General features: G+C 42.9%; 1 protein-coding gene across 2 annotated transcripts in view; it reads right to left on the bottom strand.

The window, feature by feature from the left end:
* Positions 1–15,553: 15,553 nt before the first annotated feature.
* CORO1C (coronin 1C) overlaps positions 15,554–27,814 on the bottom strand; it is a 124,177-nt gene continuing 111,916 nt past the window's right edge. For both annotated transcript variants that reach the window (XM_068239603.1, XM_068239610.1), the window contains exons 5-11: positions 26,794–26,975; positions 25,018–25,137; positions 22,863–22,967; positions 21,414–21,559; positions 20,410–20,467; positions 19,929–20,174; positions 15,554–16,339 (exon numbers count right to left, since the gene is read on the bottom strand). In XM_068239603.1, the coding sequence (XP_068095704.1) occupies positions 16,202–16,339; positions 19,929–20,174; positions 20,410–20,467; positions 21,414–21,559; positions 22,863–22,967; positions 25,018–25,137; positions 26,794–26,975 (995 nt within the window). In that variant the 3' untranslated portion in view covers positions 15,554–16,201. The remainder of the gene's footprint in view (positions 16,340–19,928; positions 20,175–20,409; positions 20,468–21,413; positions 21,560–22,862; positions 22,968–25,017; positions 25,138–26,793; positions 26,976–27,814) is intronic.

The raw sequence follows: 27,814 nt of genomic DNA, 5'->3' as shown, positions 1-27,814 counted from the left end.
GCAACAATTTTAGAACATTAGCAGCAAGCGCCACTTCCTTTATTTAGATCACACATTTTATAAAAAAACGCAACCTATCAGGATGCTGCCATCTATTGGTTGTAGGAAAAACTTCATCTTCAGGACCATAATTTAGCAGATCTTAACCTATGTAAATTAAAATGGGTATTTAAACAATTTTTCGGAGAACTAAAGCATTTATTATAAGCATTTAGATTTTATCTATGTTTTGTAATATTGTTTTGTTGTCCTATTGTATACTATCCTTTATACTATTGTTTTGTAATCCTGTGTTAGAAACAGCTGGAATCCAGCTGCTTTAAAAAGTAAATGAACTTTTGACAATTCCCCATGACCATTCTACACTGCTCAAAAAAGGGAACACCAAAATAAGACACCCTAGATATGAATAAATGAAATATTTTTGTTATTCGTTTTTTACATGGTTGAATGTGCGGACAACAAAATCATACAGAAATGATCAATGGAAATGAAATTTATCAACCCATGGAGTTCTGGATTTGGAGTCGCACTCAAAATTAAAATGGAAAAAAACACTACAGGCTGATCCAACTTAAAACAAGACAAAATGAGGCTCAGTAGTGTGTGTGGCCTCCACGTGCCTATATGACCTCTCTCTCTACAATGCCTGGGCATGCTCCTCATGAGGTTGTGGATGGCCTCGAGGGATTTCCTCTCAGACCTGGACTAAAGCATCCACCAACTCCTGCACAATCTGTGGTGCAACGTGGCATCGGTGGATGGAGTGAGACATGATGTCCCAGATGTGCTCATTTGGATTCAGGTCTGGAGAAAGGGCGAGCCAGTCCATAGCATCAATGCCTTCGTCATGCAGGAACAGCTGACAAATTCCAGCCACAAGGTCTTGCATTAGGAGAAACCCAGGGCCAACCACACCAGCATATGGTCTCACAAAGGGTCTGAGAATTTATCTGAGTACCTTATGTCAGTCAGGCTATCTCTGGCAAGCACATGGAGGGCTGTGCAGCCCCACAAAGAAATGCCACCCCACACCATTACTGACCCACTGCCAAACCGCTCATGTTGTAGGATGTTGCAGGCAGCAGAACATTTTCCACAGAATCTCCAGTATCACGTGCTCAGAGTGAACCTGCTTTCATCTGTGAAGAGCACAGGGTGCCAGTGTCAAATTTGTCAAGCATCTTATTCTATGGCAAATGCCAAACGTCCTGCATAGTGTTGGCTGTAAGCACAACCTCCACCTGTGGACATCAGGCCCTCTTTCCACCCGTAGGCCTGGTGCACACCAAAACCCGCAAAATGCTAGCAGATTTTGAAACGCTTTTTCTTATTTTTCTGTAGCGTTTTACCTAGCATTTTGTGGTTTTGGGTAGCGTTTTTGGTGTAGTAGATTTCAGATATTGTTACAGTAAAGCTGTTACTGAACAGCTTCTGTAACAAAAACACCTGCAAAACAGCTCTGAACTAACGTTTTCCAGAGTGGTTTGCGGTTTTCCTATACTTTACATTGGAGGCAGAAACGCCGCTGCCGCAATCCAAAATCTGCAGCAGCCCGGGAGTATGCGTTTCTGCAAAACACCTCCCGCTCTGGTGTGCACCAGCCCTCAGAGTCTGTTTCTGACCATTTGAACAGACACTTGCACATTTGTAGCCCGTTGAAGGGCTCTGGCAGTGCTCCTCCTTGCAAAGGCGAAGGTAGTGGTCCTGCTGCTGGGTTGTTGCCCTCCTCCATGTCTCCTGGTAGCACCTCAATGCTCTGGCCACTACTCTGACAGACAAAGCAAACCTTGTTACAGCTAGCATTGATGGGCCATCCTGGATGAGCTGCACTACCTGAGCCACTTGTGTAGGTTGTAGACTCCGTCTCATGCTACCACTAGAGTGAAAGCACAACCAGCATTTAAGTGACCAAAACATCAGCCAGAAATCACAGGAACTGAGAAGTGGTCTGTGGTCACCACCTGCAGAACCACTCCTTTATTGGGAATGTCTTGCTAATTGCCTATAATTTCCACCTGTTATCTATTCTATCTGCACAACAGCATGTGAATTGGATTGTAAATCGGTGTTGCTACCTAATGCTGGGCATACACGGCTCAATTTTGCCGCTCGATACTCCCACTCTTAATTCCCCGCTCGATTACGCGGGCGATTATCTTATCTTCCGCTTGTTTTTCTTATCTTTTTGCATGCTCTTCAATGCGGAATCGAGCAGCAAAACAATCAGGCGGGAGATCGGACATGATCTATCAAGCCATGTATATATTTCCAGCATAAAGGTCCGTACACACGCCGGGAGGCGATGACGGACCCGTCGTTGCCTCCAGTCCGGCGTGTGTACGGACCTTAAGGGACGGTGATTTTACCGAAGTGAGATTGACTTGGAGTTACATTGTGTTACATGTTCCTTAATTTTTTTAAGCAGTGTATATGTTACAGCCAGAACCCGAAGTGTGGCCACTTCCCATTCTGGCCGGCCACTTGGGGTTCTGGCAGGCCAATGTGCGAACTGGTCACTGCGCTGCCGCCAATGTTAGAAATGGAATGTTTCCTTCTGAAGTTTAATGTGTTTTCTGGCCGTCTCTGGCCAAATGTAGCAAAAGTTACTTAATTTAATGAAATGAAGCCGGCGGCTTCCGTTCTCTCTCCTCCCCCCTGCCTCCTCTCCTCCCCAATCCTAGCAGCAGGGGGGGGGCATGTCCCCCAGAGTAGTTTGTCGCGGCAGGCAATCCTGCCGTTCCTGCAGAGCAGGTGCTGGCAGAAGTGGTCTGCAGCCTCCCCGCTCTGCTTCCCTGCAGCCACGACCGACTCTGGGGGGACACACCCTCCGCAGCGCCCATAGGGGAGGGAGGGAGATAGAGAGGGAGGCAGGGGGAGGAGAGATAGCTGAAGCCGGCAGCTTCATCCGTTATTTGCCGCCGGCTTAATTTCATTAAATTAAGTAACTTTTGATACATTTGGCCAGAGACGGCCAGAAAACACATTAAACTTCAGAAGGAAGCATTCCATTTCTAACATTGGCCGCAGCGCAGCAGCCAGTTCGCACATTGGCCGGCCAGAACGGGAAGTGACCGTAACATATATACAAAACAAAAGTAACGTGGTAAATTCCCACTGTAGGTCTAGGCAACCAAATATAGTGGACTTCTGCATGCCCAAGCTTCCACCACCTTTGTGAGGCTGTCAGCCAGGAAAAAAAAAAAAAATAGCAATTGCGTGGAGCACTCTTTTTGCTGCCACCTTTGCGCTTAGTTAACATGCCCCTCCATGTGTAGGAGCCATTGCAGCGGTCTGGTGCCTGGAACCTGGCTGTGTGGAGCTGGCAGGGATACTGCTATCAGAAGGAATCTTTGCTGCTTCTGGGCTGCCTGCATTCCAGGAGAGGAGACACACCACCACTTTACAGGTCCTGGCTGAGGGCAGAAAAGCTGTGGTCAGAGAACTTTCACCAACAGAGAAAGGTCATTCACGGAGGAGAATCAGAGTGCTGGTGACAAGCTCTCTTCTCTCCCTAATTTATTAGTGTGAAAAGAGTTGTCACCAGTCACCTACACTCTCATATTATAATAGCCTTTTTTGTCACCTGCGTGACTTTCAGTTCTGCCCCATGAATCCTCACACCCCACATACAGACAGTCAGTGACTTTTGACTACCTGAGGAAAGGGACTAGGTGTCCAGGTAGCAGGGAATGAGCCCCATTGGGGTGAACACGTGTGCAGTGTGACCCTGTATGCTTAACATAAAAGTATGCAGGCCAGGAGAGGAGATCTGCATTAAACTGCCTTGTGATAGCTGGCCAATGTATGCGAGCTACAGGGCAGGCTAGCACCGCAGGCTGACACAACACCCCCCCCCCCCCCCCCAATTGTTAAACAAGCCTGCCTCAGTACTGCACGGTGCCCTTAATCTACACCACCACCTGCAAATACATACTTTGGGGGTTGGTTAGATTGTGGGCACCACAGTACTGATAAGACACTTAGTCACCTTTGAGGATATCAGAGGTGAATAAGATTGTAGGAATAGGGGAGCATTCTAAAGGCTCATACACACATCAGACCATAATCTTTTGAAAATGAAAGATCACAGACCAATTTTACCCCCTTCCATGTAGTATGAGAGCCATACTCTACACAGTCTATTCTATGGAGCTGAACTCCCCATCAGACAGAAATCTTTGCAAGATGCTGTAGACATGCAAAAGATCAGTATCTGCAAAATGCATTCATAGTCTATGATATCTGCAGATCATCATACACACCTTGTTTAACAGACATTCATCTGTAGATCAGATCCACCAGGATGGATTTTCAGATCTGCAGATGATTGTCTGACCTGCAGATGGATGTCAGTTAAACAAGGTATGTATGATGATCTGCAGATCTCATAGACCCTGCAAATTGCATTCATAGTCTATGAGATCTGCAGATCATCATACACACCTTGTTTAACTGACATCCATCTGCAGATCAGACAATCATCTGCAGGTCTGAAAATCCATCCTGGTGGATCTGATCTGCAGATGAATGTCTGTTAAACAAGATGTGTATGATGATCTGCAGATATAGACTATGAATGCATTTTCAGGAATGGATCTTTTGCAGGAACAGATCTTTTGTGTCTGTACAGCATCTGTGTGTGCAGCATCTTGCAAAGATTTTTTTTTTCTGATGGGGTGTTCAGCTCCATAGAAAAGACTGAAGGTATGGCTCTCATATTACATGGAAGGGGGTAAAATTGGTCTGTGATCTTTCATTTTCCAAAGACTATGGCCTTACAATCTTATTGCTTCAAATATCTTTTAAGTCAGCGTTTCTTAAACCTCTCCTCATGACTCCCTAGCAGTGCATGTTTTGCAGGTGGCAACCTCACCTATGCAAAGGTGGGGTAATTAGGGTCTCAGCTAGATAAATTCCATGTAGCTGAGACACTAATTACCCCACCTGTGCATAGGTGACGTTGCCTGCAGAACATGCACCATTGGGGAGTCACGAGGACAGGTTTGAGAAACACAGCTATAAAGAGAACCTGAAATGAAATCCATCTCAAGTTTCATACTTACCTGGGACTTCCTTAAAGAGGAACTATTAACCATACTATGGCAGGAAAAAAAAACAAGTAGATACTTGCCCTACTTTCATAACAGATGTATTGCACTGTCCCATGTTTTGATTTCAGTGAATTTTATATAGTAAAATAAAAAAAATTCTGTTCCTGGCAGGGGCCATCTTAAAGCAGAATATAACCCTGAATTTCTTCTTTGTTCTAAAAGATTATTTACAGCATATAATATACTAACACAGTTTTTTTTTTTGTAAGTAAAACAGCATTTAAAGGGTTACATCACAGGGCTGACTTTCTTCTGCAGGGAGAACCCACATCCAAACTGCTTATAAGCTTATCTTGTGTACACTTTTTCTTTGATACATTTATGGCAACATTCCCTGGCTGTGAAAGACTTCAGCTGATGAGTGCTGAAGTGAAAAACAGATCAGAAATAACTGCTGGCAGCATTTACAACAGAATGACAACAGTTATAAATAAAATGCACCAGCAGCTTTCAAAGTAAATTAACTGAACTTTGGGAAGTTATATCTAAATGAATATTAATACTTCTGCACAAAAGCAAATATGATAATTGTATGGGTTATAAAAAGTAGGAATACACATTTTTGTTGAAAATTGTCAGAGTTTTAAACCACTTTAAGGCCCCATAGGATGAGGCCAATTATGATGTAAATTTCTCCCTAACTCCCCCCTCCACCCGCATCACAGAGCGCAGCAGGGAGGAATATTGGCAGTACACAAACTCACCTACTCATGGCTTCAGGTGCTGGAGTTCCTTGCTGCACTACCGACGGCAATAGTGCAGAGTATAGACAGGAACTCCAGTGCATGGAACCATGATGAGGTGAGTGTGCGCGCTGCCTTTATTCCTCCCCACTGCACTCTGAAATGCTGCGGAGAGGAGAAGCAGCAAGTGTGTGGAGAGGGGGCAGACAGTGGCAGATTCCAGGAGGGGGGCCAAGGAGAGTGACAGAGAACAAGTGCCTCCGCCTCCACCCCCGTCACCCCCCCTCCCAGGCACTAGCAGCCTGCAACCACCGGAATAGTGGAGAAACGGAACTCCAGGGCGGCCAATCTCAGAGGTGTGGGAGAGGCTTCAGTCAATAAGGCAGAATTAGTATGCACTTCAACTTCCCTTCTGCCACAGCCGTATAAAATAAGGTGAGAGATGGGAAATATTCTATTGGAAAAAAAAAAATTACGTTTGATTTTAAACTTTTGAATTGCCTGATTAGCATTCTTTTTTCTTATTTAACAGCTACAAATAGAGAATGGATTTTGGATTTTATGCCTGACAGTTACACTTCCCTCCCAGTCCCTTGCTGTGTTCCCGGGTGGCTCCTGTCATCCACAGCCACGCTTCAGCTTGCATGCCCGGCCAGGTGCACGGCCACATCCTTAAGAGCATTCTGCGCAAGCACAGGATGCTCCCAGCCACAGGAGCGCAATGGGGGTGTGGGCCAGCCATGCGTCACAAAGTGCGACTCGGCCAGGCTTGTAGGCGACAAGTGACAGAGTCCTCAAGAGGGCTTAAGGCAAGTATGGCACCTGAGATGACTTTAATCTCTGGTACACTTAGTGTACTGAGTATGAGCTGGGTTAGTTTATTTACGAGGAATAAGATTTTGGAGGTGCCAGTTTGTGTTAACCAGCATATACCACTTCTCAGACATGGGGCAGAGGCTCAACAGGGCACCAGCGCAGAACAGTTAGTGGCAGGACAAGCACACATTCCCTCCCGGTGATTGATGTGTGCCCTATGCCCCCAATTATAAAAGAGTCCCGAAAGATCCCATCCCTACAAGCAGATACAGAGAAGGAAACCACTTCAACAGACATTATGCCTAGTACACACGATAAGATTTACTGTTAAATAGATTTCCAACATGATCAATTTGATTTCCAATTGATTTTACATAGGACATAATGGAAAAATTTATCAGAAAATCAATAGGAAATGAGATTGGACATGTTAGCAATAATTGATCTGACAGTAAGGGTGTGTACACACCTATAAAATAAATGAAATATCTTAAAATAATTTTACCCCCTTCCATGTAGTATGAGAGCCATACTCTACATAGTCTATTCTATTGAGCTGAACTCCCCATCAGATAAAGCTTTGCAAGATGCTGCACACACAGATGCTGTACACATGCAAAAGATCCGTCCCTGCAAAATGCATTCATAGTCTATGATCTGCAGATCCTCATACACACCTTGTTTAACAGACAATAATCTGCATATCTGACAATCATCTGCAGATCTGAAAATCCATCCTGGTGGATCTGATCTGCAGATGAAGTCTGTTAAACAAGGTGTGTATGAGGATCTGCAGATCTCATAGACTATGAATGCATTTTGCAGGGACGGATCTTTTGCAGGAACAGATCTTTTGCAGATACTGATCTTTTGAATGTGTACAGCATCTTTGTGTGCAGCATCTTGCAAAGATTTCTGTCTGATGGGGAGTTCAGCTCAATAGAATAGACTGTGTAGAGTATGGCTCTCATACTACATGGAAGGGGGTAAAATTGGTCTGTGCTCTTTCATGTGTGTATGTAGCATAAGTCTACCAAAAAAAAATCTCAGTGTGTACAAGGCATAAGTATATACCCATTAACAATACTGTTATCAGGCCACTCCTGCTCAGAGCATACCTTGCCATAAAGTAACTGCGTTGGATAATGTTATGTACCGACATGTGCTGCACAAACGGTTTTCTGCACTTACCATTACCAGCAGCTACAGCCTTTTGCAGCCATTCTTAGCTTATCTCGCACAAAGCAAAGCTGCAGTTAAACTGTTACAGCTGAGGTGAGCCATGATACTAGAATTAGTCTTGAGTCACGTATTGAAATGCTGCGCCCGATAATTGGCCATCCAGAAAGCATATAAAAATAGCACTGTTTGACGTACTGCTCTGCTGATGACACATCTTTGTAAGGCACTCCCTTTCGCTGCAGATATTGGGTAGACCAACAAAGGTTGTTTATGTTCAGTAATTGCCCTTGGAATATTTTATTATTTAAAGAGGAACCATATGGAAAGGTTTTTTTTTTTTTTTTTTACAAAACCTCAAAAAAGATTGCGTTATAAAAAGATGAGCAAAAAAAGAAAATCCTCTTACCCTGTCAGTGTGGTATAGAAAAAGTGCCTCAGGCAGAATCCGGTTTACTTCGTGTTTTATTTTCTTGTATAGATACCCAAGTTTATCCAGGTTTACTTTGGGACCAATTTCACTCAAAAATTTGCAGCAAAATATCCACTATTTTGCTGCAATTCTAGTTCAAGAATTGCAAACACAAGCGTGCCAAAATTTTGCCACATTTTTAGCATAAACAGACTGGTTTTTACACTCATCTTCTGCCATTTCTGCTTTCTACTACGATGCCATGTCCGATGAAATGATGCACAGTATTCTATTATGCTATTGATAGTTAAAGAGTACCCGAGGTGGGTTTGACAAATCCTATTATGACACAGAGGCACATTCTGTATACAATGACCAGTCTGTGTCCTTCCAGCATTCCTCCAGAACCACCAACCCCCCCCCCCCCTCTCGGGCTTTGCCGTCCTCCATAAAAAAAAAAGAAAAGCCATGCTAGTGACACGCAGATTGTCGCTAGCCTGATATTTACCTCTGCCCTGTCTTTTAGCACTGCTCCTCCATCTCCTGTATAGCTCGGCTACCCGCCTGTGTGTCTTTTCCCTCCCTGCCTCAGTAAGCTTCCTCCAATTGGAAGCAGAGGGAGGGAAGGGACACGTGAATTTGACAATCTGCGTGTCACTAGCCTGTCGCTTTTTTTAATGGGGACAACATCGGGGGGGGGGGGAGGGGGTCTGGAGGAATGCTGGAAGGACACAGAGGCTGGGCATTGTATACAGAGTGTGCCTCTGTGTCCTAATAGGGTTTGTCAAACCCACCTTGGGCTCCCTTTAAAGAGAATCTGTATTGTTAAAATCTCACAAAAGTAAACATACCAGTGCGTTAGGGGACATCTATTACCCTCTGTCACAATTTCACCGCTCCCCGCCGCATTAAAAGTAGTCAAAAACTGTTTTAAAAAGTTTGTTTATAAACAAACAAAATGGCCACCAAAACAGGAAGTAGGTTGATGTACAGCATGTTCACACATAGAAAATACATCCATACACAAGCAGGCTGTATACAGCCTTACTTCTGAATCTCAAGAGATCACTTGTGTGTGTTTACCTTCTGTCCCCAGCTTCTCTCATGCACTGAACATTACAGGCTTCCTGCAGACAGCTCTGCCTATGTCGTTAATTCCTTAGTATGTGACAGACCAGCTCCTTTCACAGCCTCCAGAGGAGGATTTTTATCCAGCTCTCTTCTATCACTGATAAGATAGCAGAGAAGCTGCTGGCTTATGTAAATAAAACACACACTGGAGTGTGCATAGAGGAACAGTTCAACACTGAAGAACTTGGCAGCCTTCCAGACACAGGCCGACAAGTCTGACAGGGGAAAGATACATTGATTTATTACAGAGATGGTTATAGTAGAAAGAGCTGCAGCAAGCCAGATCACATTAGAATAAGTTTAGGAACTTGTAGGATGGTAGAAAAAAACGTTGTAATTTTTGTTACAGAGTCACTTTAAGGCCCAATATCTCAACACTCATACCATCTACACACTCCAAATTTTTGAGTAGGAATTGCAACCTCCCAGTCCTGCTTGTTCCTGAGATATGGTATACTGACACATCTCGTTAACTAGTGGGGATGTGGGGGCTGCAATATGGCACAGAGATGGTTTGAGGGGGTTCCCCTACCAGAGGTCGTTAGAGGCGTCTCCTCCCTACCATCAAAATTTGGAGGTACGAGTGGGGAGATATTGGGACTTTAAACTGGTATGAAAGTCAGCATTTCTACTTCGCTTTAAAGCTGGGAGGAATCTTTTAGAGCCACTATCCCAGAAAAAAATTCTAGCAGAACATTGCTGAAATGGTTAAACAAAGCACTTTCTTCTGCTATATATCTTCAAATCTGCATCCAAACTGGAGATAACAGTATTTTTACTTGTAAAAAAAACTGGAATGTAAACACTCTCTGAAAAGCTGTCTCTGCTTCAGGCATAGAGTTCAGAATAGCTCATTAGAAGATTTTCATATAGAATTAAAAGCAGTTATAATAGAAAAAGAATAAAATGCAATGTCAGCTTTCAGGGCAAGATAAACTACACTACACTTTGGAAACTTGTAATTTGTAGACAGACATATTTGCTTTTGTACACAAGTAATAATAACTGTATGAGTAATAAAAAAAAATAGGAAAACACATGTTTATTGAATGTTATGTCAGAGTTTCAGACCACTTGAATACAGGGCTGTGGAGTCAGTCAAATAATTTTGGGAACCTCGAGTCAGCATTGGTGGTTTCATAAACTGAGTAGTCAGATGATTTTTGTACAAAATCCACAGCCCTGGTAAGTATTAGACTAAGGAGTCGGAGTCGAGTCATTTTGGGTACGTGGAGTCAGAGGATTCACAAACGGAGGAGTCAGATGATTTTGTACTGACTACACAGCCTATCAGCATTATGCAAATCAGGAAGTAGGTGCATGTTATGTCATTGCATCAAAGGCTAAATATAAAATTAGTCTAAGCACTAATGTTACGGAGTAGGAGGGATTGCACTTTCATTGGTTGCAGGACTTTTTCCCCTCTGAGAACTAAGTTTTCTCTGACAAACCTGCATTCAGCTTCAGGGCCCTTTTACACAGTCGGCTGAACTGCGCACTCAGTGAGCAGTTACCAAAATGCAGCAAGCAGATGTGAGTGTGACAGTCTCAGTGCCCATCAACTGCTCATGGAAAAGGGCCCTAACCCTGACGGCGAATTCATTTCCACCTTACAGTTCCATTTTTAACTGTTTATCTTTAGCTGTGACAGCTCTAGGAATGAATACATGCAGGTAGACATCTCAACTCCAAATTTATGGTTCATAATGCTATCCTTATACTTTAACATTCCAAAATAATTTTCATACCATGCAGTTTAAATAAAAAAACCCAAACATCTTATTTGTAATTTCAAAACTTACAGCATGGACCCCGATAAAGTATTGTGTCTTTTTTAAGACAGAATTCCATCTAGTAACACCAGCTACTTCACTGATTTGAAACAAAAGTAATCTCTTGTTTAAAGGGAAGGTTCAAGCAAAATACAAAAAAATGAGTTTCACTTACCTGGGGCTTCTACCAGCCCCATGCAGCTATACTGTGCCCTCATAGTCACTCACTGCTGCTCCAGTCCCCTGCTGGCAGCTTGCCGACCTCGGAGGTCGGCGGGACGCAATGCGTACATTTTTACGCATTCCCGCTAGTGCAGGAACATTAACACATACATTTTTACGCGTTACTGGTTCAATGCGTACATTTTTACGCATTGAACCAGTAATGCGTAAAATGTATGTGTTAATGTTCCTGCACTAGCGGGAATGCGTAAAAATGTACGCAATGCGGCCTGCCGACCTCCGAGGTCGGCAAGCTGCCAGCAGGGGACTGGAGCAGCAGTGAGTGACTACGAGGGCACAGGATGGCTGCATGGGGCTGGTAGAAGCCCCAGGTAAGAAACTCATTTTTTATTTTGCTTGGACATTCCCTTTAAGCAGACAGCTCATCAACGTCACACACACACACACACACCTTAGATATTAATACTGTAAATATAAATGTACCTTTAGTGAATAAAGCTACACAGTTACAAATCCAATGTAACCACTCCTATATAGTGTAAGAGCTTACCTACACAATCTGTTCACTCTATTTGAAATCTGAATTCTCATACTACATTGAGTGGGTGAAATTGGTTAGTGATTGACTAACCAAAATTGGATGTGTGTCCCAGGCTTAATTCTTTGATGATGGTAAAAAAAAAAAAGTGGTATGTTTATCAAGACTAGTGTATACCTCATTATACTCAAATGTAGGGCCCACATAAGTAGATAGGATATTGATGCGCTTATTTGGACAGATTATTTACATAGGCCCTTACATTACACAGATACTGCAAAACTGCAGAAGGATTGTGCACTCTGAATATATGACATGTGGAGATCAACTTCACCTTCACCCATCATCTACTGAAATACATTGCTAAAAGGAAACTGCCTGATTATTCCAATTATGAACTCTGAAATAGAGAGTTTCAGCCGCTAAATGGCAAAACTACCTCCCGGCTATTCATTTAATTTAAACCTCTGAATAGTTCATCAAAGTAAGTCAAACATATTAATCAGACCTTTTGTTTTTACCCATCATGCTATACTGAATTCCCTTGCAAACGCACCTATGGAACATATATGCGGACACATTACACATACAAGTGAAGGGAATGATGTGCACAAAAAAGGGCAGTACCATTAAAGCAGCAACTCCAAGTAACATTCTTAATCATTCTTAAGTATGCTAAAAATATGCACAGGAGGCAGGTAAAACTGCATTTTAAAGACAGTTCATACAGTCAATTTAGAGTTAAAAGCTGATGTTTGAACACCCTCTTAAGCATCATAATTCATACTGCACAATAGTGCAACCCGTTCATGCAGGTGCACACACTGAGCTTGTAACATAATGGGCATCTTCATACCTCTGCATTACAATGAATTCTGTTATCCTAATGTGCTGTCTACAGAATAACAATTCATGCTGTATATACAGTATATAAGCAGAGTTTTTCAAGACAAAAGTGGCCCAAAAGTGGGGTCTCTGCTTATACTCAAATCATCCATGCAACCCCCACTGCAATATGAAAAAAACCCCTACATGCTGACTGCGGAGTGCCCCCCCCTCCACCATGTGCAAAGTACTGCCGTGTTACACCCCCCCCCCCCCACCACACACACTGCCAGACCAGAAAGTGTGGCAGCTTTTGAGGTGTCCTATCTCCCCCGAGTGTCCCCATCAGGATATGCAGCGCCATATGCACTAGTTTAGGCTGGATAGTGTGATGGTTAAAGGAGAACTGTAGTGAGAGATATATGGAGGCTGTCATATGGCTTTCCTTGTAATCAATACCAGTTGCCTGGTTATCCTGCTGATCCTCTGCCGCTAATACTTTTAGCCCTAGACCCTGAACAAGCATGCAGCAGATCAGATGTTTGTCATTTTGTCAGATCTGACAAGATTAGCTGCATGCTTGTTTCTGGTGTGATCACTCTACTGCAGGCAGATTGCTTAGCAGGGCTGCCAGGCAACTAGTCTTGCTCAAAATGAAATCAATATGGCAGCCTCCATATACCTCTTACTACAGTTCTCCTTTAAAGGCTCAGCCTCTGACACAGCAGACCTGGGTTCAACTCTCGGCTCTTCCTGTTAAGTCAGCATCTATTCAGCAAGGAGTCCTTGGGGTACACTTCCCAACACTGCTACTTCCTACTGAGCCTGCCCTAGTGGCTGCAGCTCAAGCAAGTCTGCCAGGAGAAAAGTGCAATATAAAATGTTGTGTTGTCTTTTATTACCAGTTTGCCACCCGGACGCCTCTGCAGACAGTCAGTAGCAGTCTCATTGCTAAGACGTCCTCTAGCTATACCTCACATCATGTGTGCCACTACAGGGATCATAGAGATGAGACTGCTACTGACTTTGGCTACAGAGGTGAACTGGTAAGCTGGGGGGGGTTGGGCACAGAGGAAAAAAAAAGTTGCCAAACAGTGATTCAACACTGTACTCTGCTGCTTTGTATGAGTGCTTGCTTGCACAAATTAACAGCATTCACTTTGTGATTAGGTCTGGCTTGGCTACATAAAGACATTAGTATATCAGCTACAGAGACGCTTTTCAAGAAGGTTTTGGGGGTCAGTTTATACTTGAGTATATACAGTGTATCATCAAGTTAAGAGATTTCTGTCCATCGCATCTTAAGCCTTTTACACGATACATGGTTCAATCATAAAAAGTAATCCTGGCAAATGCACAGATATCAAATTCAAACAACCATTAACGATATAGTTGCTGTTTCTCCCGTATCTGTGCATTTGGATGCTTGTGTTGTAGCCAGGTGTTAGGATATCCCCATTGATGGTTACTTGAATTTATGGAGAATATCTGAGGATTTGCCCAGATTGATTTCTATTGATAATTGAGGCCCAAGGAAGAGCCAATCAAGGGTTGAAACAAGCTAGCATTGTGGCCTAAGCACACAGTAACCATGGCTAGAAATTCCTACTAAAGAGGAATACACCTATGCGTGTTGAAGTTTTGTTTTGTGCATCAGTACTGGAAAGTTTTTGTAAGCTTCAATTTTCTTAAATCTTTTATAGGTTAAAGCATTTATAGGTTTATGGAAGATTTAATAAAAAGTGGTTGGCTACAAATTGTATGGATTTTTAAAACTCCTATGAAATATCCTGGCGTTCAGCATTAAGCATGGAATGGAGTCTGCACATTTACATTATTGCCACATGGACACAAATGATAGCATTATACTCCACAGACACGATCGTTTTATCAGCTAAAACAGCTGATCTGCTGCTGCAAGACCCAAGATCATTTCCTGGACAAATCTCCAATCCCCCCCCCCCCCTTTGGACAAATTATCTTCCACTGAGCAGCAAGAGAGCATTGCATCATTTCAACTTACCTGGCAGTGAACAGAGAAAGTCCATTTACCACTGCATCAGCACACTGCCATAAGCCCATTTCAGCAAGTCATGCTTTGCGGTGGATATCAGCAGATTGTTAGGTCAGCTGTAAAGTGCTTGCTGGCCTTCATAGCCACATTGCAATCGTGGCTACCTTTAGTCAATTAGAGAAAGGATGACTGTCTTAAATTCGTACAGATTTCAAAAACATTTTTACAGGCTACTTTACAAAGGCTGGTGAATAATTGAAAACAAACTATCCAACAAACTATCTGCAATTAGTTGGTAATAGTTTGCAGCCCTCACCTCCTATGTCATATCAAGCTATAGTCAAGGCAAAACATTTAGATTACTTTTTGCTCCTGGCGGACTCAAAGAGCTTGAGTTGCAGCCACTAGGGCACACTCGGTAGGCAGTAGCATTGTTAGAGTCTAGCCCAAGAACTTCTCACTGAATAGCTGCTTGCTTACCGAACAGGAAGAACAGATTCAACCCAGGTCGCCTGCGTCAAAGCCCTTAACCAGCACACTATTGGAAGGCTGGCTAAAGGTACAGCAGCCCTCCAATGCACTAGAGTGAGGTTTCGCCAACTTTTGCCATCAGAATTTTTTTTTTTTTTTTAGAATCCAGGTCTGTTGGATCACTTACAATCTGCTGTGTTCACCCACATTAGTAAGACAACTATTGTCTGTGGGTTGATTTTGCTTTGGTTCACCATGCAGTTTTCCATTTCCTATGTTGTCACCCCACACAAGAACAAGCTTTGTAAGTTTTAGCTACAAAGCAGGCATACACCCTTTCTGACATCAAACATGTAACCGCTACTTACTGAGTCACCGAGACAAAAGAAACCTCTCTACACACAACAGCAAGGGATTTATATAAAACTCATGAAGCTTTTATGGGTATTTTTTTTCTTGCAATTCCAGACAAGTAACACAGTGTTTCCTCTTTTACATTAAAAATAAAAAATACTATACGATGCATGGTCCCGAGATATTTGACAAGGTCTTTTGGCAAGATAAAATCAAAGAGGAAAAAAACAATACGTGGCATTGGTCCATCTCATTTCATATTCGCTCCCTCACTCAGAAAAATCAGATCTAAGCCAGAATTTAAATAAAAATGATATTATACTGATCTCAGGAACAGGAAAAGGTCATGTAACACTTGAAAAATGTGGATAAAAATCTTGGCTTTTAATTAACAAAAAAGTTGTTATAACCAGAGGCTTTTATAATTCCTTCCCTCCCGCCTTTGAAATGGGGCCAGTCTAAAAAGTTGGGGTTATGTTGTGGCACTTCAGAAGTTTGGTTAGAGATGCCTAACTAAACACCTGAAATGACACAAGTGACTTGAGTGGAGGCACCTGTGGAATGGGTAGGTGGAATGTCTTGGTTAAACTGGAAATGGTGGTTACAGTCTGTGCTGGAATGCTGTTCGCTGCTTGGGCCTGGAGGATAGTGTTTGGTGGAATGTGATCTGGCAGTGGGCACCTCCAGCTCAGCTAATATCTTGCTCTGCTTAGTCTTCTGATTCATCATTGTTGGTCAGATTGGCGATTAGGTCCTCCAATTTGCGGATCCTTGCATCCTGGGACTTTATGAGATCTTTCATTGACCGCAGCTCCTTCATGACCTCATCCAGCTTGCCATCGTTGACCTATAAACAAATTGAATTAAAAAAATGTAATTGTAAAAAAATAAATAAAAAGTCATAAAATGTCATAATGTGTTGCTGAACCGTTTATTACATTAAAATAAAAAATGGGTAGGCTACAGGATAAGGGCTTTGGTATCCTAGTTACTCTGTTGCAAATGGTAGCGATTCTAACAAAGATTAGGGACAAGTAACTAAAAATGGCTAGACTAATGACACTATGCAACAAGAACACCGTACCTTATATGCCACTGGGGCCAAGTGGTAAGGCAGTTTTGCCTTACAGCACTAGAATCCTAGGATAAAGGGAAACTGAAGCAAGAGGGATATAGAGGCTGCCATATTTATTTCCTTTTAAGCAATACCGATTGCCTGGCTATCCTGCTAATACTCTACCTCTAATACTTAACCACTTGACGCCCACAGTGTTAACACCCCCTAACGACCAGGCTCTAGTTTGCTTTGCTGGGCAGTGCAGTTTCTTCAGCCTCCTGCGCAGACCAGCTATGAAGCCCAGCGATCGGATTTACCTCTTTTTTTTTACCCTAAGGGGACATGCTGCCGGAGGGGTCCGATCGCCGTGGCAGCAGTGGTTTTTCCCCAGCCTGAATAGGCTGTTTCACCCTCCCTCCATTTGAACAGGACGGCGATCCGTCCTGTTCCGCCTCTAATAGGCAAAACGGCGATCCCCGGCCAATCAGAGGCCAGGGATCGCCGATCTTGTACAGCGCTGTCGGAGACCGCAGCGCTGTACAGTTGTAAACAAAGGTGATTTCTTTCCCCTTTTGTTTACTAGCAGTGCACGATCAGTTTACGGAGTGGACCTCCTTGATTAGCCTGCCAGTAGCGGCTAGCAGGCTAATCACGGATATCCACTCCGTGAACTGGTAGGGAACGATCAAGCACGGCCGTTCCATGCCAAACTGCAGGTCCAGGACTTGATGGCAATTGGCGTTAGGCAGTCCTGGGGCTGCCGCCGCGGTCACGCCCATTGGCATGAGCCGGTCTTAAAGTAGTTAAAGCCATAAACCCTGAACAAGCATGCAGCAGATCAAGTGTTTGACATTGTCAGATCTGAAAGATTAGCTGCATGCTTGTTTCTGGCATCATTCAGACACTACTGCATTCTAATAGACCAGCAGGACTGCCAGGCAACTGGTATTGTATAAAAGGAAATAAATATGGCAGCCTCCATATGTTTCTCACTTCAGTTGTCCAAGTCCACAGTTCCTGCTAGGGTGCTACCTGCATGTAGTCTGTATCCTATCTGTACTTGCATGAGTTTACCCAAGGAGCTCCGCTTTCCTCCCACCTCCTAGAAGGTTAAGGGCTCGTTTCACTTTCTGCAAATTACAAGCGTTTCAATGCAGATGGGGGAAACAGCCTATTAAAAAATCTATAGGCTGCCTTCCAAATCATATGCAGGGAAAATTTGGACAGCATGCTGCATTTTTTGCATCCGAATCCCTATAGCCGAGGATTTTGAGGTTTCTCATAAGACGCATGCCAACATTGTGTAGACTTTCCTGGGACACCTAATGGAGAGATAGTCCTGACAGGGCTTTCAGAGATGCCCTCCAAGTGCTAGGAGCTGTGTGGGAGCAGAGCAGAGTGAAGACTTTACAAGTAGTGCAGACCAAGCCGGCTTCATCAGGAATCTCAGTCTCCAGGGACAGCTGAAGGAAGCGTAGTTGTAGCCACACCCCCCTGAAGAAGCCGGCGAAACTGTTGGGAACGGCACGCATCTCGCTGCATGGGACGCCACGCCATCCTGCAACACTCCCGGATACTCTAGGCCCTCAACATCGGCCTGCCTGTCCGCCCGCTGCGCATCGGGCTGTCAGGGTCTATCCAAGGGCTGCCACACTGGCTAGGCACTACCACAGCTATATACCACTGGATAGAGATGGGTCCTTGCTGATCGTCACACCACCTTGCGAGGTTTGTTGATGCTGAACATGATCATCAGGACTCTACAGCGATGAACCGGTGAGATCCAGCCAATACACTTGCTGCTTGTCATTTACTCAGTCTGCTTGCTTGACTAACACTGATGCTGCTTCTGCTAACTATATTGCTACAAGTCTACAAGGATATGTGACTGTTCTACTGTATGTGGCAGTACATCCGGTTGCCAGCTTTGCATCATTGATCAAGCTTTGCATACAGCTTATTTGAACTTTGTACTCGGATTTTTTGCTGGTGTTCCCTGTCCTTATCCCAAGACCCTTATCAGTGGCTAGTGTGAGTGGTGCACCTGGTGTACGTGGTTTTAGATGGTTGCATGGTGGGGTGGCCATCCCATGTGTTTTTAATTTATTCAGGTGATAATTGTATCAAACTTTTTCGAATGTTTCAATCTGTTGATGTTATATGTTATTTATATCGCACTAGTCAATATCCATATGTCACTTCCTACAATTTTTTGGTATATTGTGTAGACATGGGCCCTAACTGTTTCCTCCTAGCTGGGCCTACACTGCAGAAATCACAATGTGAGCTACCCTGAGAGGTGGCTCATAATATGAAGTGCAGGATGTGCTCTGTAAATCAGCAGCTATGCTCTGCTACTCAGTAATAAGAGCCACAGCTCCTACCCTCATTCTGCACAATAGTAAAAGCTTAGCTTGGGAAAGTCGATGGAAAGCTATTTTATATGAACAGCTTTTAAATGTAAATCCAGTGACTGAAGCAAGACAATCTGACCATGGCTGAAATTCAGTAGCCCCTTATTAAAAATTGCAAAGATCAGTAACCCTTTGCACTCTCGCATGCAAATGTTCAAACAAATGCATTCACAAATTCACTCATCCAGGCACCACTGTTATCCCCACAGCTAAATTAAAAGCAGGGGTCTTCGTTCACAAAGGAACCTGTGTTTACCTGGGTACTTATGTGCAGTGTAGGTGACTAAGCATAAGAATGCATTCTTCTGTGAACTAAGACCCCGGCTTTTAATTTAGCTGTGGGGATAACAGTGGTGCCTGGATGAGTGAATCTGTGAATGCATTTGTTTGAACATTTCATGCAAAGGGTTACTGATTTTTGCTATTTTTCTTGCCACACCCCCTTAGCACCTCCCTTTCCTTAAATTACGTATTTAAATGTCCTAACTAGAGGTGATGTGCCTGGATTTATGTGTTTTTGTTTTTCATTAAAAATTGTTTAATGAAAGCCTGGAATTATATAGCGAATATATATATATATATATATATATATATATATATATATATATATATATATATATATATATATATATATATATATATATATATATATATATATATATATATATATATATATAGAAAGTTTTCCTTTCTTGGCAGAAAAAAAAAAAAGCTATATAGAACATCTCTGGATATATTTATAGTAGAACAATGCAAAGTGTTGAATGGAACGCCCCCTTCCCATTGCTAAAACTGCAGAGAGGGCAGCAGAGAGCAGTCTACCTTCCTTTCCTCTCTGCTGACATCGATAGAAAGTCTGCTTACAAGAAATTTGACAGGTAGAATAAGTTTGCCTGCTTCAGCTTTATGATCTTTGGAGCATGTGCACATATCACACTGCTGTGATCAATGCGTGATTTACTTACAGGAGTGGAGCCCTCTGGGGTCTTTTTAGCAGTGCTGGATGATTCAGCCTTCTTTTGTGCAACTGGCTTGCTTCCCAAAATATTCTTCTTCACCACATTCAGGTCCCTGTTCTTGGTTGGCATGTACCCATGCTTCAGAGAAATCAAAATGGGGTCTGCATTTTTGCCTTCAAACCATTCTTCTGCTTCTATTGGGGCTTCGGGTCCAGCAGTATCAGGGTACAAATCATCTTGAAACAGATCAGACTAGCAGACAGAAGAAATTTCAACAATCAACATTTCTCAAGGCTTAAAAACTTCCTGATTGACAGTCACTTTTGCTTACATCTAAATAGGTACATGGTACACTGTGCAGGCAACTTGTATATTGTCACACAGTATCACATAAAGCAGTCTTACAGTTGTAAGAGTCAAACATCACCTCCCATGGGCTATGGCTAATATTATACTCCTGTTCTAACAGTATATTAGCTACACTCACCTTTCGGGGTACAGTCATGATAATTGGTTCACATTTCCTCTCATGAAGTTTGTAGAACCTTGGGGGAGGAAAAAAAAAAAAAAAAAAAACCATACAATTAACTCACGCATACATTTTACCACTCTAAAAACTTACACATAGGCAGGTAATAACCCATAGAGACACAAGGACGATCTGATTGCAGCTGTGCATCAGAATGCCTTTGTAAAAGTTTGCATTCAGTGCCTAGGAGTCATAACAAAAACTACTGGCGTGCTGCAAGAATCTAACCTCTCAGTCTGCTACATTAGGCTGAATAAAAAAAGCCTCATACTCTCTTTACAATACAGTCCCAAACATCTAATACTGACTGCTGGGTGATGTGCTGAATCAGGATGCACAGAACAGACTGTCCGATAAGACCGCCTTTTACAGCAGAGCAATGTCTTCTCATACATGGGATTTTTTTTACACCACATATTCATGCATATAAAGCTTACCACCACAAGAGAAATGGTGCTGCACAACATAACATTTTCAATGATGCCAGACCCAGGAAATTCAGCAAGCGTTAGTAAACTTTATGTGGTACCAAGAGAAACCAAACTTATTTAAGACCATAATTACAAAGCAAAGCATCAAATACAATGCACAGCTTATGAAAAGTAGGCAGGCACATTTTCCTCATTTTATCAGAGTTCCACTAGTAACATCAATTGAAGCTTTTTAAGCTGAACATGGGATTCCAAAGTAAGATTCAACATGAATAAGGTAGGTTTTATTGTTCAGTTTAAAATTACGGTACTTTTGGCGCTACACTTTAAAAGCAACGGGAATGAAAAATGGACTAAGACAAAGTATTCAGAGTAGATATCTCCATGTAAAGGAAGGGATATTTCCAAGTGTAAAAGCTCTATGTAATCCATTTTATATAGGTTTCTGAAGATATACACACATCTCGGCAAACCAAAACATACAAAGCAGATTAGTGTAACTTAGCATATGTTATATGTAAAGATTCACACCTGGCAATCTCGCACTTGTTGACATCCAGTCCCCTCTTTGGCATGTATCCCATCCCTCGCTGTGGTTCCTTACTGCTGAATGTGCTGAGGTAGTGAACATATGGTGACTCGTCCGTGATCTCAAAATATCGAATACTGCTGTCTCCCTGTGGAAGTCGACATGAGAATTATTAATCACATTCTAAATGACACAAAATACTGGTAGTTGTCATGTGTCCATTATAGTGCAGCCTTGCCTCCTCAGCGGTTTCCAGGATAGTGAAACATGACAGGCACACATTTTATGCATATACAGTTGCAAACAGTTTGTTATAGCGACAGGGTTGCACAGGGTAATAACTACTACGGATGTATTTCAGAATGACAGTCGAGACCTACAGCACTGGGGTCCTTCTCCCTACCTTACAGCTGTTTTATGGCATAAAGCCACATCAGCTATGGAAAGAAGTTTGTAAAATGGTCATGCATATTAAAAAGCCAGACCTGTACTCTCTGCAACTTCTGTATTTCCCTGATTTTGCCCATCCATAACAACTGTGTCAAACTACAGACCTGTCTAACAGTATACAGGCCCAGCCAGGGGTGTTTGTTGAGAGGGGGTGGGCATCATGGGTTGAGCCTCGTACACACACTTTATTAAAAGTAGTCTGAGGTGGCCAATAATCACCGCCTCAGCTGATGATCAATTGGGTGTACAGTGGCCTCAGACAAAAGTGATGTGCCCGGCAGATCAACTCACCCTAGCATCGGCCAACTGCTTTGAAGACGCCGCTCTCCCGTCCATCGCATGATGTCACACGTCATTATTTCATCCCTACGCCCAACCGCATAGCAACAGACCGCGTCGTTGAATACACAGCTGACTTTGCCTCTTCTACATAGCCCAGCAATGTTACCCGAGGGGACCGGATCCCGATCAGACAGGAGTGTACGCACCTAAACTGTCAATGTTCGCTACTACAGTTCTTAAAAGGGAACCAGAGACGAAGCTAATGGAAGAAAAAAAAAATGAAAAAGCTTTTATACATACCTGGGGCTTCCTCCAGCCCCATAAGTCTGGATCGATCCCACGCTGCCGTCCTCCGCTGCCTCTATCGCCGCTACCGGGTCCCGTCACTTCTGGCGGACGTGGTCAATTTTCCGCATGCACAGGGGCTCCCTTCATATCCTTACGCATGCGCCTGCGTAGGATGGAGGCACATGCGTAAGAATATGGAGGGAGCCCCTGTGCATGCGGAAAATTGGCCGAGTCCGCCGGCAATGATGCACTGCGCTTGCGTCGACTGGCCGAAAGTGCGGGACCCGGTACCGGCGGATAGAGGCAGCAGAGGACGGCGGCATGGGAGCGATCCAAGCTTATGGGGCTGGAGGAAGCTCCGGGTATGTATAAAATCTTTTTCCCAACGTCTCTGGTTCTCTTTAAAGGTTATCAAAAGTTATCGTTATTACCTTTCCACATAAGTAAATGATACTGGTGTCTGGATCATAGAAGGGTAGCAAGACTCCATTGCTGGTGTCCATTTCATGTAGTGCAATTGGCTCATCTATACTTTTCTGCAAACAGAACAAAAAAAATTACTAAGCAATACAGATCTACCATTGCATTAATGCAAACCAATATTTAATAAATTATAAAAACATCAATAACATGCGCTAATCGGGAAAAATACCATGTCACAATTTATTCAAAATCTGTTAAAATCACAATGTACCAGGTGCCAATAATTGTGCAAATACGCAAATAGATCACCCTTTCATACGCTCACACATACAATAGAAGGGCCCTTCTATTCAAATTCCCCTATTGAGATCCGATCAGTTTCTGACATTAAATCCCTTCCTAGAGGATTAATGCTCCTATATAGTTCTTCAGTTGCGGCATATATGGTTGTAGCTACTTAAAGTTCCTTTTTGGGGAAAGCGCTGTGGTGTAAACCTCCCAGTTCAAGTATAAGTATAAGTATAAATTTCAACTCATTCGATATATCTTAGAGAGTGTCCACATAAACTCACGTGACCAGTATTCTGGATAATCTGCAGTGGTTTCTCACAAAGATTTGCTCGTAAGCATGAACATCTTTTTGCTGGGACCTTCCTCACTCATATGAGCTTCTTCTGCCCGCTGCCTTCCTAAGCGTTTCTCGGCGTCCTGTTTGGTCTGTTGCAATCCAAAGGAGAGGCATGCTTCTGCCAGGGCTCTGATCTGTAGAGTAACACTTGTCCCCTGCAGTGGATCCAAGCGGCAGTGGTGGCAGCAGTGGACCCAAAGAAAAAGAAGAATGTGTAATTGGAGTGTTTCCCCTTAAGAATTGAGGATTCCATGGAATATTTGCATAAGGGTGGAGCCAAACGGAGATATTGCAGCATAAACAGAGACGAGGTGACCAACCACTCTAGCATTACCAAATCCTCCTGATGAGGGCCAACGCTATTGGCTGAAACGCGTAGAGGTCGTTCTAATGCAAAAGTAGTCTGCTAAGGAGCCCCAGGACAGAGCAGGCTGTGTAAGCGCGCAGCAGCCGCTCGTGAACAAAGGTCCAGAGGCTTACGAGGTGACGTCACCCAACCTGACACGCAAGCCGGATCAGCTGAGCGGAAGTGCGGCGAGCGGGGTTCTGAGTCTAACAAACGGAACCTACGTATGCCGCAACAGGACGCCGAGAAACGCTTAGGAAGGCAGCGGGCAGAAGAAGCTCATATGAGTGAGGAAAGTCCCAGCAAAAAGATGTTCATGCTTACGAGCAAATCTTTGTGAGAAACCACTGCAGATTATCCAGAATACTGGTCACGTGAGTTTATGTGGACACTCTCTAAGATATATCGAATGAGTTGAAATTTATACTTATACTTATACTTGAACTTGGAGGTTTACACCACAGCGCTTTCCCCAAAAAGGAACTTTAAGTAGCTACAACCATATATGCCGCAACTGAAGAACTATATAGGAGCATTAATCCTCTAGGAAGGGATTTAATGTCAGAAACTGATCGGATCTCAATAGGGGAATTTGAATAGAAGGGCCCTTCTATTGTATGTGTGAGCGTATGAAAGGGTGATCTATTTGCGTATTTGCACAATTATTGGCACCTGGTACATTGTGATTTTAACAGATTTTGAATAAATTGTGACATGGTATTTTTCCCGATTAGCGCATGTTATTGATGTTTTTATAATTTATTAAATTTTTGTTTGAGGGTGGAGGGATTCCCTCATATAACGTGCAGCTTAGGAGTTGGATTGTCTAGCGCCAATTGTGACAGATATCAAACCAATATTTAGCTGAGTGGAAAATGAATTGACATTGATCAGCTATACTATATAAAATTATAGTGTATTACAAAAAAAGTTAAGTTTTAAAGGGGAAAAGTCCCATTACATAGCTTATTCCATTAGGACTTAAAATATATTTAATATATTTAAAATATAGTTAAAATTGTTCACAGTACAAGTTTAAGAGGCATGAGCAGTGAAATTATAATATATCCTTGTAATCCAATTTCCAATGAAGAAGTAAACAGCCCTAAGAAATACTTTCATAGTCCCTTCCATATCCCTTCTTAATACTAATCCAATCCTATTTAAAGACACCCAATTGTAGACATACCGGATTCCATAGCGCTAGCTGGCGCTCACTCATGCGACTGAAACCTGTAGTAAAAACGCTGCCATCAGCTAAAAAGATAGCTCTCATGGGCCGTGCTCCCTCGTGAGCTTTATCCTTCTCCTAGAAGAAAATACAACAATTACTACCCAAATTACATCTCAACATATTCGAGTGGAAAGCATGAAGTACAATGTGTTTGTGTTGAAATTTTAAATTATTTTAGTTTAAACAAAGCAAACTACAAAAGGCAATTTTAATGTTTGCCTTTCTTACCATCTGTAAAAGTCTGGTAACAATACAACCACTTGGAGATAAGGTCCACCGACATACACTACTTTTATCACACGTGCAGAAATCTTGATCCAGAAAAACTGATGCAGAACAAGTAGAAATAGGCCTGTAATGAAACACTATGGGACTGTTCTTACTTGGGCGATTTGCGCTAATCGCCGCAAATCGCCTAAAACCGGGCAAAACCGCCAAACGCGTAGCCTGCACCATTTTTAGGCGATTTCCAGTGGATCGTGTTTTAGTCCTATCGAAGGGCAAAGCGTGATCGCGCCAAAATCGCCGCACTGTTCAGTAATTTTTCCGTGTGAAATCGCGGAAAAAATCACTCCTGCAAAACTTTTGAAAACGCAGGTGTGAATAGAGCCTCACCCTTAAAGTAACCAAACACCACCACAACCTCTTCATAGGGGAGGTTCTTGACTAGGTGTGCCTTTGGGGAAGGGGGGGGGGGGTGAAGAAGCACTATTACTTACCTACAGGGTGTTGCTCCTCTGGTCCCCATCTTCTTCTCAGACCGCATTTTGCATCTCCTGGCAAATGGGCACGTGCTGCAATGCATGTTGAGAGATGTATAGAGAATGTACTCACATTCACGGAGTACATCTCCCAGCAGGCACTGGATAGGGCTGGAATGAGGTGCTTAATTTTTGATTTTTTGAAAGATATTATGGTAACTACACGCAGAATGGTCTTGGCCATCTATTAGGGCTGGTTCACGAGGGCTGATGCCAGCCATCAGCAAAGTGCAGCGTCACTTTACAAAGGTTTTCTCACAGCAGCGTTTTAATCTTAACCTTTGCGTTAATCGCCGCAAATCGCCCAAAATCATGAAACGCAAACGCGTCGCCTGCACCATTTTCAGGCGATTTCCCGGCGATCGAGTTTCAGTATATAGAAGTGCTGAACACGATTGCGAAATATATCGCCAAGTGTGAAAGGGGATTTTCCGTGTTAATCGCGCAAAATCGCCATAGCAAAACGCTACCAAAAGCGCTAGTGTTTTGCGATCAGCAAGTGTGAATAGGCCCTTATAGTCTGATCTGGCAAAAAAATCCAGTTATAGTTGACGTCACGTTACATCATTTGATTTCTGCCTACTGATTTGAAAGATTGTGCAGACTAAGCCATGAAAATTACACAAAGTAGTTAAACAACAATATCTTCACTTTGTTTCCATTTATATTTAGGGCCTGTTTCGACTACAGCGAATCTGCATGCAGATTCGCATAGCCAATACAAGTAAATGGGCCTGTTTTTACTTGTCAGGAAATCTGAGCATTTTGCTGTGCAGAAAAAAATCTGCACAACAGAGCCATCAGAATTCGCTTGCCGCACACACCGCGTGCGATTCGCCTGTAATAAATTTAATAGGAAATTTGCATGCGAACTTGCACCGCAATAGTGGAAACTGGCCCTCAGACTTGCTGATAAATGCTTCATTCTCACTCTACTTTCCATTGCTAGCATGGCATAATGATTACTTACCGCTACTAGCTCCATTTTGCGTGGGTCAATTACACGCAGTTTCTTGTCTTTGGAGGCAGTGCAAATGAGACTGCCATTACGGTTCCAGCTGGCACTGTAGATCATATCGCTGTGCATATCTTCTAAGGTGATTAGTGCATCTCCTGTGCCAACATTCCAGATTATGATAACATTATCACACCCTGTGAAAGATAAAAGTATTAAAGTGAGCAAAAAGCAACAAAAAGCTGATTTAACAGAAAACCAGGGTGTTTTAATTTTGCCATATTTATTTCCAATAATGGCTAATTTCCTAATACAAAAAAAGAAAAAAAAAAAGGCAACGTAATAACTGCCATAACCGTTTCAAGCTACAGTGTCCTGGGTGTTCACCCCAGCAGCGAGCGATTCTGAACTGACTGTGGACAGTGAGAGAAAGCTCTTGTGCACAGCATCTTGTGCTGGTCACTTTCTTCTAGATGGGAGGGACTCTGAAGACAATCATGATCCCTGTAGGCGACAGAAATTGTGCATGGGCATGCAGCTGGAGATTTAGGGGCCAACACTGGGTGTTCAGGAGGAAAGAGGTGTTGAGGCCACATTCCTGTTTTCAGAAAACCGCTACTTTCATGTTTGAGCTCCTTGAGTTTTCCCCCTCTAGAGCATGGATGTCAAACTCAATCACATAATGGGTCAAAATGGAAAGCACAAAACGTGTGTTGTATACTTTATGCCACAAATGTTTCCACAGCAAAGTGGAAATTATGCTTGTATTGTAGGATGTCCAGAAAGCTAGGTGATAGGAGTGGCAGCTCTTAACAGCTCACGCCCGATTCATGTAAAATGAAAGCTGCAAGCATTCTTTTTACTTGAAACAGTTGTAAGCTGTTTAGCGCTGCCACTCCTATCACCTATAGCTCACAAGAATGCTTGCAGATTGCGGCATGGACAAGAAGGATAAAGATGCAGTTAAAACATACAAAAATTTTAGACCGAAGACTTGTATACGACCGATCCCAATGGGAGATGGGGAGGATGCATA

Source organism: Hyperolius riggenbachi, chromosome 1 (assembly GCF_040937935.1).
Source record: "Hyperolius riggenbachi isolate aHypRig1 chromosome 1, aHypRig1.pri, whole genome shotgun sequence".
NCBI lineage: Eukaryota > Metazoa > Chordata > Amphibia > Anura > Hyperoliidae > Hyperolius > Hyperolius riggenbachi.
This window is presented reverse-complemented; position numbering and strand designations above follow the sequence as displayed.